The sequence below is a fragment of the Pagrus major genome, chromosome 16 (genome assembly GCF_040436345.1).
Source record: "Pagrus major chromosome 16, Pma_NU_1.0".
NCBI lineage: Eukaryota > Metazoa > Chordata > Actinopteri > Spariformes > Sparidae > Pagrus > Pagrus major.
Window position 1 is genome coordinate 23,833,827 of NC_133230.1, and position 11,890 is coordinate 23,845,716.

An 11,890-nucleotide genomic window follows, 5' to 3' on the forward strand; every position below is an offset into this window, starting at 1 on the left:
TCTTAAATGAAAGGATTTGCTGCTTTTCTTTGTCATTTATGACAGTAAATGAAGAGTATTTGGGTTTTCGACTGTTTTTTCTGAATTTTTTTTTTTTTTTTAAATGGGATTTTTACAACTTTTCAACATTTTGTAGACTTACAATTAATAGTTTTGACGTGAAAATAATCATCATATTAATCGACAATGAAAATAATTATAAGTTGTGGCTCACAAACAATAAAAAATATCCATCCGGAGTCATTTAACCTCAATTTAAGTCTTTACAACAATTGACTCTCATCTCTTTTAAGAACTTCAAGTATTTAAATAAAGGAAATAGGGTAAGCAGTGGTACAACAGTATAAAGACAATTACACTTATTTAAACAATATTGCACCACATAGAGTTCAAAACCACACATATTTAGAGATCGATCTAGCTCACCCTGTATCCATCGAAGACGAAAGCAAGCTCGTCTGTGCCGAGCTCCACATCTGGCTTACATCCAGGTCTGGCCCAGCCCACTCTCATGTCTCCTCCCGTCACAGCCTCAAATTCAAAGTACCACTTCCCAGTCTTCACCGCATACGTCCTCTCTACTCTGAAGAAGCGGACCTTGTCAACGCTGATCCTCTCAACCACTTGTCCTACTGGGTGGAAAGGGCAGGCACAGTGTCAGGTTGTAGAACAAATAAAGAAATCAGTAATGGAACTGCAAAAACAGTCACTGGGTGAGGTCAAAGCAATCATTGAACACTTATTATTTCTATCTGGACTGGATATCATTACTAGTAATAGTCATTGTTATCAGAACATAACACCATTTGTATTTGTGCTGTATAACTTAAACACCTGTGCATTTTGATAGGCACACATTCGCGAGTCAGACTCACCGCCTTCCTGGTCTGAGGGCTCAATGTTGTATCCGTAGCCAATCAGAGTGCGGATAGCCTCCCGCAGGCTGTCCCTGTTTGACTTCTTGGTGCGCTCGTCCAGCAGAACATATGGGACCAGCCGAGGGTTGCGCTTGCTCTTCAGATCCTGCAGGGAGAAGGGGCAGTGAGAGAAAATCGCACGCATTGTCTCATCAAATGTAGGCCGGCTTAAGGGAGCCAACTGTTGTGTTTCTTACAAGTGTGCTGTCACTCCCTGTAAATGAGAAGTTAATTGGCCATTTATTGCCACTGGGCTACTGCTGCCCATCACTTCCTCTATTTTTCCTGTGTCATTTCCCATAGCTGTACTCCCACTGAGGCTCAGCCATGGAAGCATCATATTAATACTACTTAAGCAGATTTGTGGAGCTTAATTTGAAATCTTGTGCCGGCTATGACGATCACAGGCTCGTTTGTCTGGTCTCTCATCACAGCTTTCACTGATTTCAGTAAAAGGCTGAAATGAAAACCTTGTGGCATTTTTCCAAAGCGCTTCCCAGTTACCTGGTCTCATGTCAACTAAACAATATGATGCTTTCCAGGTACCTTCAATTACTAACAGTTAAAAGGTGGAAATACAAAGTTCACATATGATATAATGTGCATATGTATTATATGAACAATGTTTTTTGGATAGATTCCAAAGTGTTTATTTATGCAAACTAACAGGCAGTTGTAACTTCAGCTGTTTACGCTAGTTAAAATGGCAGAGCAGGGACAAATGGAAAAACACTAACATGGCATGTGTCGATGCTTACTCTGAATCAATATCTGATTTTAGAACGCTTCCCTCTATCCAGACCTTTACAGTACCTGTGTCCAGCTGTCATACGGAAAGTTTTTCCACACTAAAATAGGGCAAACTGAATGAGGCTTCACTCACTTAAAGGGGCATTATGTAGTTTTGGAGAAGAAATTCAAACTCAAATGTAATACCTATACTATTAATGAGGTAATAATACAAACTCAGAAATGTTTATTTTTTCCATAACTGAATAAACAAGCTGTTCTCAGAGGAAAATAAGGTCCCCAGAACACTGTTTGAAGCTAGAAAGGTGGCAGGGCCCGTCGAATGTAAACAAAGAAAAACAGTATGAAACTGTGTTGTCCTTTAAGGTCAGTTTGTTTATTCAGTTTAATCAGTCATGGAGACTATGAGAGTTTGTTTATTCAATTTGGTTAGGCATTAAAAAATCAGTCAAATCTAACTCAAAAGTCTTCCCCAAAACGACATAGTGCACCTTTAATTAAGGATGAATGGTTACACACAGGTTAAAAATTAAAAAAAGATGATTTTACAAGATTGACATCATTTTTCATTGAAATACATATTTTTCACAGGGATGACACGTTCTGCATCACATTGTGGGTGAAAATCTGCAAAGCAGTGGAGAATCTGTGATTTCAGGAGAGTGTGTCATATCCAATTTCATGGCAACGGTACCCAAATTCAACAAAAGCCTGACAAACAAAAGCAACAGTAGCAGTGTATTCAGTTTTAGCACTTCCTTTGTTCAATAGACGAGGAGAGACCAGTGCGTTTTGCACAGTATGTTCTTGTTGCCCTTTACTGCAGAACATCTTGCTGCATATCGAATAATGACGTATAGCTGAGAAATGTCAGGCCCAACAAACCATCTGACACTTGCACTTGTAAGGTATAGACTGTATGAGAGGTGAATTAATGAAGCATGAAGGAGAAACTGAGCACATAAAAAATACAGCAGCAAAGCTGGAAACAGAGGGAAGAAGAAAAACACACATGCTTCCTACCCTTTTTATTGCGAGTTTTTTTTACCAAAATAAAAAATTGTTGTACTGTACATGAAAACATCCAGTGTACCTGCTGAATGCCGTAGGTCCATCCCTGTTTTATGCGGTCCTTGGCCCACACATTGTGTGCATTCTCTGCCAGTTTGTCCACCAGTAGCTCCTGACTTGGAGTCAGTTTGATGTCAGACAGATCCAGAGGAGACGGTTTATAACCATTGGACATCATGTAGCTACAGGAAAGAAGATAGTGAAAAAATTAAACACATTTCCCTTACATTTGGAAGTAATAAAGAGTGAATCCACAAGGTCTAATTTACCAACATGTATAGCCCGAAATAAAACTTATGCAATACATACAGTAACAGTAAATATCCTTTGTTGTCTCATTTGATTTAACATTTAATTTTTGCTCTTACTATAGAAAGGCCTAAAATATGATATGTTTCATCTACGGTGAATTATAAAATTTAACTTTCTCGTCTCTTATTACTTATTACAAACAGTCTGAACTGAGCTTCATCTCAAACAAAAATGTGTGCTCTAAAGGGATTTTTACACTAAATATGAGCATGCACACTTACTTCTTTGGGAGTTTGATCTTTTTGAGGGAACCTTCAGCATTTGGGTTAACCTGAACTACACGACAGCCCAATGCCAGCAGGGTCCTGTGGGAGAAAACAACATAAAGGGAGCAAATTAATGAAGCTTGTCCTGTACATTGTGTCTAATCCACACCTTGATAGTACATGTAGATCCAACAGTAACAATAGAGGGGTTGGGAGTGTTCAAACGGAGCAGTGATGGGTTCAATTGTGCATGTCCTAATCTGTCAGGAGCGAAAAGGCCGAAGAATACCCAGAGGAATGCACTGGGTGTGAAGAGCTTTTGACAAATTTCCTTCACACCTTGCGAGAGGACAAAGTGACAGGAAAAATGAGTTTGATGTCACTCGGGAAGCCATCAGCGTCACCTAGATGTGTCTGCCACAGCCACAGATCAAGATTAATCACAGCAAACCTCAACCTTCTCCCGTATCACTTAAAGAGCATTTATGTAAAGCACTTATAATAAGTCTCACTGGGACCTTTATGGGGAGAACCAGAGCACTGACAAGTGGAAGCGGACCAGGAAGACTTTTTTGGTTGAGTGACACAGGAAATGAAACATCATATATCTTACAGCTAATGTATGTTAATTCTTCATGAGTTTGTACACCTCCATTTAGACTGTAGGTGATGACATATCATTTCTTTTGGCATGTACATGACAGTTATTCATATATTGGCCTAATGGAATTTATAGGTTTGTGGGGAAACAAGGTATTAATATAGCAATGGACACATTTTTAATTTCCATCTGGTTTTGAGGTAAAATTAACTTTAAATTAAATTAAAATGTACCTTGCATTTGGTTAAAGGTATACTGTGTGGATTTTCCTTAAAAAAAATTTTAAACAAACACTGTATAGACTGATGACCAACTAGAAGTGTGTGTTATTGTCTGTATCTGCAGAGACCCTGTTCTCTTCCTGTGTTTTCTTCTTATTTTGCTCTGTTCGGGGTGTTTCTTGGCGTTAACCTTTGGGCAGTGGTGTGCAACCCTCAGCCAATAACAGCGCGAGGTTGGGACTCTATTAAAACGTAGGGATCAGGTTACATTGCTGTCTCGTCTCTCTCTTCTGTTGTGCTCTGTGTGTGTCATACGCCTCATGTCTGTGCTTCTTTTTGACTGAGGTCGGGACTGTACTACACACACAGAGCAGAGAGGGGACGGATACAGAATGAAGGATGCACTTCAGCTTCAGATTAATGCATGACTAAGCAGGCATGGAAATGAAGTATAAATGAAGAGTTTATTTGAAAACCAGATAAAAGCCGTTCTTAAAATGAATAAACAAACACCAGTTTGATTGCTTTCCCCTGGAGTGCAAGATTAAACAATATGATTTAGAGAAATAAATCAAAACAGAGATGAACCCTTCAAATGTTATAATATTATTCATTAGCAATTTCCTCTGATGAATTTTGCATCAGAGGGAATTGCAGGAAACCCTGTCAGATCTACATCTATGTGTTAGTAATTAGAGTATCCTATCAGATAACCAAACAGTGGTTACAGGTGTTAATGCATACTGTTCCACACTATACACTCACATCACAACATATAACATGTGAGTTAGCTGACTGAACTACTCTTAAATGTATCCACCTCCAGTCATGTGTGTGATGCTCCTAAATAATGCTAATAAACAAACAAAAAACTCATCTGGTCTTTTTTTTTCTTTGTAATTCATCGGTCTGATTCTCTCTTTGACTTCCTCCCGCACTCTCTTTCTTCATCTCTTCAAAGACACAAGTACAGCGGAGAAAATCAATCCACAATGCTCAACGTACTTCAGAGTTTCTGTTGACATCTGCAGATTGTAGTTCTTTTCGGTTTCTGGCAGCTTGGAGAAATCCACCAGGCACGGATGCTGCCGCTTATTATCATCCCTTATCTATGGGAAAAAGAACAGTCACAGAAACAATACTTTAGCTCTCCTTTGTTGCCTGCAACTTTGGTCTGCAGTAACTCTTATGTGTATGTACATCACGTGGGAAAGTTTACTAAATATATGCATATGAAACACACAGCCTTGTAAGTCGGTGTCATTGTGAACCAACAAGGAGAGGGGAATGTGGTTTCAATACAGGCTGCGACTGGTTGCAGTGATAAGACAGTCTACTCTAGTGAACATGTTATGAAAGAGGAACAAGGGAGCATGTTTTCTTGGGGGAGGTAGAAAGGTGTACGACTGGAATACCAAGTGAGAGGTGTAAGTCCTCTCTCGAGGCTGCACCTTATGCCAAATAATCCCTTTGGCAATGCTGCTCAGACGAGGCGGCATGGCAATGGCGGATGTTTACCAAGAAAACATGCAGGGCTGTGTACAGATATGCAGCTGTGTGCGTGTGTGGGTCCAATGAACACCAGCCAGCTCTTTTGTGAATAGTACAAGAACTCGACGGGAAATCTCTTCTCTGGCAGTTCTTCCTCCAAGAGAATTATATTTGTGCAACGAACAATAAATGAAAAAAGGTATTTTTATGCAGCCGGGGCTAAATAACAAACGGTACTTTGCTCATTCCCTCTGCTGGAAGGCATCTACTGTGACTGCTGCTGTAATTAATCACAATGAAGGACAACTAAAGAGCATGGAATGAGCTGCAGTGTGACCACATCCAAACTGCATCTAACACTGTTACCCATGGCTATCTCTCAACATGTTTTAACACCATTTGACACATTGGCAACCTGAGCTAAGTAAGAAAAGCTAAACAATAAAAAGTTAACTTCATTTCGATACCTTCATGCTAAATTAAAGATCCCGTTGAGCCGTTGGAAGAGATGATAGCCTGTATCAAAGCTGACAGTTAGTAACAGAGGGAGGACTCTGATACTTATGTTTGTATTATAGACATAAGAGCTGTGTTCCATCTTGTGTTTTTTCTGTTCCTTTAAGGGCAAAAGAGGTCATTTTGCAGATCATTTCATCATTTGGCAAACGTACAATAAACCAGAATCAGTCTTTTGAAGACATAAAGGACAAATTATGAATGTTTTTACCACATAAATGGCAAGCAGAGTGACTTATATAGTTGAGGAAGTTGGTGAAAGGACGCAAAATAATCATTTTGAGTGTTTTTTTTAATTGATCATATCTTTCATAGCTTTCTACTTCCGCGATTACTAATTCTGAGGATTTAAAGGGGCACTATGTAGTTTTGGAGAAGAAATTCAAACTCAGAATTTTAATATTTACAATATTAATGAGGTAATAATACAAACTCAGAAATATTTTTTTCCACAGTTGAATAAACAAGCTGTTCTCAGAGGAAGATAAGGCCCCCAGAACACTGTTAGAAGCTAGAAAGGTGGCAGGGTCCGCCAAATATAAACAAAGTAAAACAGTATGAAACAGTGTTGTCCTTTAAGGTCAGTTTGTTTATTCAGTTTATTTCAGTCATGAAAACAAAGAGATTTTGTTTCGGCAAAAAAAAAAAATCAGTCACTGAAGATCTTTCTCTTCTGATTAAAATGTCTTCCCTAAAACTACAAAGTGCACCTTTAAACAAACTTTGAAAGAATAATATGATATTTTTGGAAATACACTTGCGCTCTTTCTTGTTGAGAGATCTGTTAAGCATGTTAAGCATGATGCTATGAGCAGAAGACGGTTAGCTTAGCATAAAGACTAGAAGCAGGGGGAAACACCGAGCCTGGCTCTCTCCTAAAAAAAACAAAAACTGTTCCATCAACGGCTGTAAAGCTCACTAATTAACATGTTGTACCTCGTTTGTTCAATCCATACTCAAAGTCTGGCATCTAGTTGACCTGTATTTGTGAACTCTGAAGAGCCAGGCTAGCCGTTTTCCCTCGTTTCAGGTCTTTATGTTAAGCTACACTGAGTGAGTGTTATTGATCTTCTCTTATAACTCTCAGCAAGAAAACATACAAGCATTTTTCCCAAAATGTCAAAATATATCTGCATTTTAAAAAAGTGACGGTTGGGTTTACATTTGGATGACAGATTAGGTCTTTAAAGGGGCATTATGTAGTTTTTCAGAATTTTTATATTTACAATATTAATGATGTAATACAAAAGGTCCATAACTGAATAAACAAGTTGTTCTCAAATATATAAAAATAAGGTCTCCAGAACACTGCTAGAAGCTAGAAAGGTGGCAGGGTACACCACATGTAAACAAAGTAAAACAGTATGAAATTGTGTTGTCCTTTAAGGTCAGTTTGTTTATTCAGTTTATTCAGTCATGAAAACAAAGAGAGTTTGTTTATTTAGTCTTTTCAGACATACATCTCCCCCAAAACTACATAGCGCACCTTTAAAGACTCAATAAAGTATCTTTTACAAGAGGAGAAACTAAATACAGACAATTAAAATACAGCCTTTCCTCCTGGTTTATTGCTGCGCTGAAATTGCCAAAACACCCTGTTCTGCCCTTTGGTGAAACAATACTGTGTAGTTCATGATTTGTACTAAAATACAGACACAATGAATCCTCTACCTACAAACAAACTGGAATGAGGTATCTAAATGAATGGTATGAAAAGCATCGAACATGGAAAATGAGAGTGTTCTTTCCACTTACCCTCTTTTTTGGTGTGAACCGCAAATTATAAAAGAGAAAGCAAGATGACGTACAGGCTTTTTGATGATTCAGTTCTAATATTGCTAACAACTAATGCATTTCAAGCTCGCCTTTAACTCAAATCTGTTAAGAAAACGTGTAATCGTGATGCTTATTTCTCCACAAACATGGCAAAATGTATGAGTTATGCTTTTTTCTCTCTCGGTCCAGAGGGATGATGTTCCTCACCTTGCCGTACGACCAGCCCAGCTCAATTTTATTCATGCCCCACAGTTCGTGGATGTTCTCAGCTAGCTTGTCTCGAACCTTCTCTAAATGAAGCGGCATAACAACCTGAAGGGACAGGCATGAAAAAGTTGAACACCGAGAGAGTTTTTAACATGTTCATCTTAAGAATCAGCCCTCTGCTCTCCTCCTTAGTTTACCTGGCCTGTTTCAACAGGTGTGGGGATGAAGGAGGCCTGCGACAGGAACTGTGCAGTGCCCAGCAGATCTCGAACTCCATCCACATCCCTCTTGTACTCTTTCACCGGCTCCACCTTCATCTTCTCTTTCGGCAGCAGGGCTTCATAGCACGGTGCGTAGCTCGATGGAGGCAGGAACTTAAAGTCGCCGTGTCGACCGCCCAACAGAAAACGCACCCTGAGGAGATAAAATAATGGTCATCTGTTGGTGTATTCTATTATTCTACACGCTAAAGATGTAGGAGGAAAGGTTAATTAATAAGGGGAAAAGTGTGTGTAAATATAAACGGTGTATTTAATCATTAGTGATAATCAGACAGCTATTAATGAAGGAGCAGCCACTGAAAAGAAAGCCAACCACGCGGCTAAATGTAAAAAGCTTCTCCTCCTCTTCAATCCGTTCCAGGGACAAGTTTAGCTCTGAGACTGAAAAAAAAGCCTGTCTCAGGCCATCACTGTGAAGAGGCTCTCCTGAGGCCGCCCAAAAATAGCTACTCAAGTAGTAGTGGTGACGTAACCGAGCCCATTCTGACTGCAGCCCTCAATTATTGAAGAGTGGAAGATGTAGGGCTGTCATTTTCTGGCACGCTTAAATCCATCGAGATGTTCACCCTGTTCACTGGGTCAGTTTCAATAGCAAGCTGCGAGGTGTCGTTATAAGGCAGCACTTTTCATATGAAATGATGAACGTTCACTCTGCAAAACAATTAATAGTCAGAGATAGATGAAATACAAGCTGACTTTTACTCGACAGTCAGATTTGGTTATGTGGATTTTTGGATCACGGACAATAAATGTTAGGATAACAGAAAATAACTGTCTGATCTCAACTCTTGATGCTATAGGGGGATGATGGTTGTCTACACACTCCCACTGCCAACGGTGGAGTTAGCAGTGACAGTGACTGCTGTACAGGGGAATTACTGAACTAACTTAAGAGAAGAACAGAGCAGAATAGAAAAACAGAGGCTCAAAAAACCAAGAGCAGAATCAAACTTGAGCACCAACTCCTGCCTCTGGACCTGTGGTTACTGACCAAACCTCTCAAAGTTGTGGCTACACAAAGTGAATAGTACGAATAATACTTTGACAGGCCCTTCAAATGAGTTATTTATACTGTAAAAAGAAAAAAACGTAAAGGGGCTCTGCAGAACTTCTGTGTTGTATTGTGCATGCGTGAAGGTTCCTGTTACTTCTTATCTTGAAGCATTATTTTGAAGTCAGCAGATGGAGTTTCTTTGCTTTTCTAAAATGCGATTCAGTATGCCTGTACCTGTTAGCACAGTAAACTACGCCTCCTACGTCTGTCTGTCAAGTTCAAAGAGCTTGCAGCATTTTTTTAACAGTTCAGTTTGAGCATGACGGTGGTAAAGATGACTCAACAGCTGCTGGATAGATTGCCATGAATTTTGGTACAGATGTCCAAATATTGCATCAAGGCCTTTGGTTTACGATCAAATGCCGGCAAAATACTAAACTAATACTTGAACACTGACAGACTGGCTAACATAAACATGTTAACATTGTCATTTTGAGCACGTAACCATACTAATGTTAGTTCACAGAATCACTCTGCCTAAAAACAGCCTCTAGAGCGATTCTAGCTGCAGGCTCATTGTCTTGTTCACTGATGAAACAAAGTCTTAACGGCCACAGAGGAGGAATTAACTTAGGGAAAACAACAACAAGTAGCTTTAACAGTCTACCCCGATTCTCTTATGAAGCACAATTTGCTGAAGCAATCTCATTTCCCTCTCCACTGCTCATAAACCATCAGGTACGGTATTACCTTCTGCGAATTCGTTTTAATCAGGCAGTAAGAATTGAATTCACTTTCGGGCGGCTTTCACGACCAAATAAAATCAGACTAGTCTCCTGGTGTCAGGTGTCTCTGGGCTTCAAAGAGTAAGAGTTGCTAATGCAAAAATGCTGCTTTGCTCCACAAAGTCGGAGTCAATCACGGAATCACGGGAAAACTGCTGGAGCTTGAAATTTCATTTTAAAGTCTTGTCAATCACGCTATCTGTGGTCGCCACGGCAACAGAGCCGAGCATGAAGCCAGCCTTTTTTTTTTTTTACCTGGGTCCAATCTTTGAGGATCCTTGAGGATTAATGAATTTGGACCAGAGAATGAGTAGGTGGATTAGATGGATTTCTCACAGGCAGTGTTTGTGTAAGTGTAGGTGTGCTGTATACACAGTATGCTGCAAATTTCTTTTGGCTTGAGCCCGTCTGCCTCATCTGATCTTCTGCGTGGCTCATTCATCATCCAGGAATTTCAGGGGAGTCTGTTCGTCTGAGACAGCACGCAGGAGAAACAAACAAACACTCACTTGACCCCTGCAGAGAAGCTGACGACAGGGAAGAAGAGCCCGTCTGTGTTGAAATTCTCGAACATGCCCTGAACAGGCTGTCCGTTGATCCTGAAAGAGATGCTGGGAGCACCCAGGTCCAAACAACAGCTCACCACATCCTCTGAGGTCAGGATGTGCTGGTTCATGGACGCAACCGCCCGCGGGATACGACCTGTTTGGGACACACACACAGTTATGTGAAATATGACCCAGTGAGTGATGCTGGCACGGATCATGGCTCTCTCTCTCACACACAGGACCAAACACACAAATTTGCACACACAAATGCACACTGTGGGCGAGGAGATCATCCCTGCAGGGTACTGGTCATGTCTAGACGCAATCTGGCTGTAGCCCAGGGTTACCACTCATCTTTAATATGTTAGCTTATTATGATAGGAGCTGAGTTCCATCATTTTTACTCCTCCACTGACCTGACCAGAGGTGGAGTCCATCAAAACCAAACGAGTAGAGGTCATCTCCGACTCCATTGCCTCCCCATCCCTCTCCCCCTCCAGGGTAGGGAGCGTAGCCTTTAGTGTTGGCCCAGCCCACCCGCAGGTGGGAGGGCTCGCTGGTCACGAAGTGGTCCACCTGGTCAATCATCAGCTCATAGTACCACTTCTTATACTGAGCTGAGCCCTCGCTCACCCCCAGGAAGATGTTCGGTCTCATACTGGCGATGAAGTGAAACAGGAAATCATTAGTTGTCCCTCAGAGGAAGTGAGATATTCTCATATTAATACTTTTTTTTTGTTCTTAAAACTAATGAAAAAGTCTGCCCTCAGGACATGATAATTTAATTTAGTTTAATATGTTTGGTTCAGGAAGTTCTTTAAAAGTGTCGATATCTTGAAACAAAGCAGGGCAAAGTGGATCGTTTCACTGGTGTCAAGAATATGAGCCAGAGAGATTTGTGAGATAAAACTTGAGTTATAATTATCTCAACCTCACCAAGATGATTCTTTTTTAGCGTACAGAGATTAAAAGCTGGGGGGTACGGATAGTACAAGATAACCGGAGATTTGAAAGACATCTCCTTATACAGCGCTTCACTGTACAAACCATCACGTCATGGCTGGGTGTGCGTGGTTCACTGTCCAATTTAAAGACCATGTTGTATACATGGTCTATACTGGACATGTAGTCTTATATGTGTAGAACCAAACACAGTGATTACAATAACTTCCAAAGAAAATGAATTTGCCTCATTTCATTCAGTTATCCATTGC

The 11,890-nt window shown here is 40.3% G+C and overlaps 1 protein-coding gene across 1 annotated transcript in view; it reads right to left on the reverse strand.

Moving 5' to 3' along the window:
• The window catches only part of LOC141010711 (ryanodine receptor 3-like), a 112,159-nt gene that overhangs the window by 53,891 nt on the left and 46,378 nt on the right, over positions 1–11,890 (reverse strand). The window contains exons 21-30 of the mRNA XM_073483798.1: positions 11,093–11,334; positions 10,638–10,830; positions 8,266–8,482; positions 8,069–8,173; positions 7,841–7,843; positions 5,084–5,187; positions 3,272–3,355; positions 2,761–2,920; positions 876–1,023; positions 427–629 (exon numbers count right to left, since the gene is read on the reverse strand). Of these exons, the coding sequence (XP_073339899.1) occupies positions 427–629; positions 876–1,023; positions 2,761–2,920; positions 3,272–3,355; positions 5,084–5,187; positions 7,841–7,843; positions 8,069–8,173; positions 8,266–8,482; positions 10,638–10,830; positions 11,093–11,334 (1,459 nt within the window). The remainder of the gene's footprint in view (positions 1–426; positions 630–875; positions 1,024–2,760; positions 2,921–3,271; positions 3,356–5,083; positions 5,188–7,840; positions 7,844–8,068; positions 8,174–8,265; positions 8,483–10,637; positions 10,831–11,092; positions 11,335–11,890) is intronic.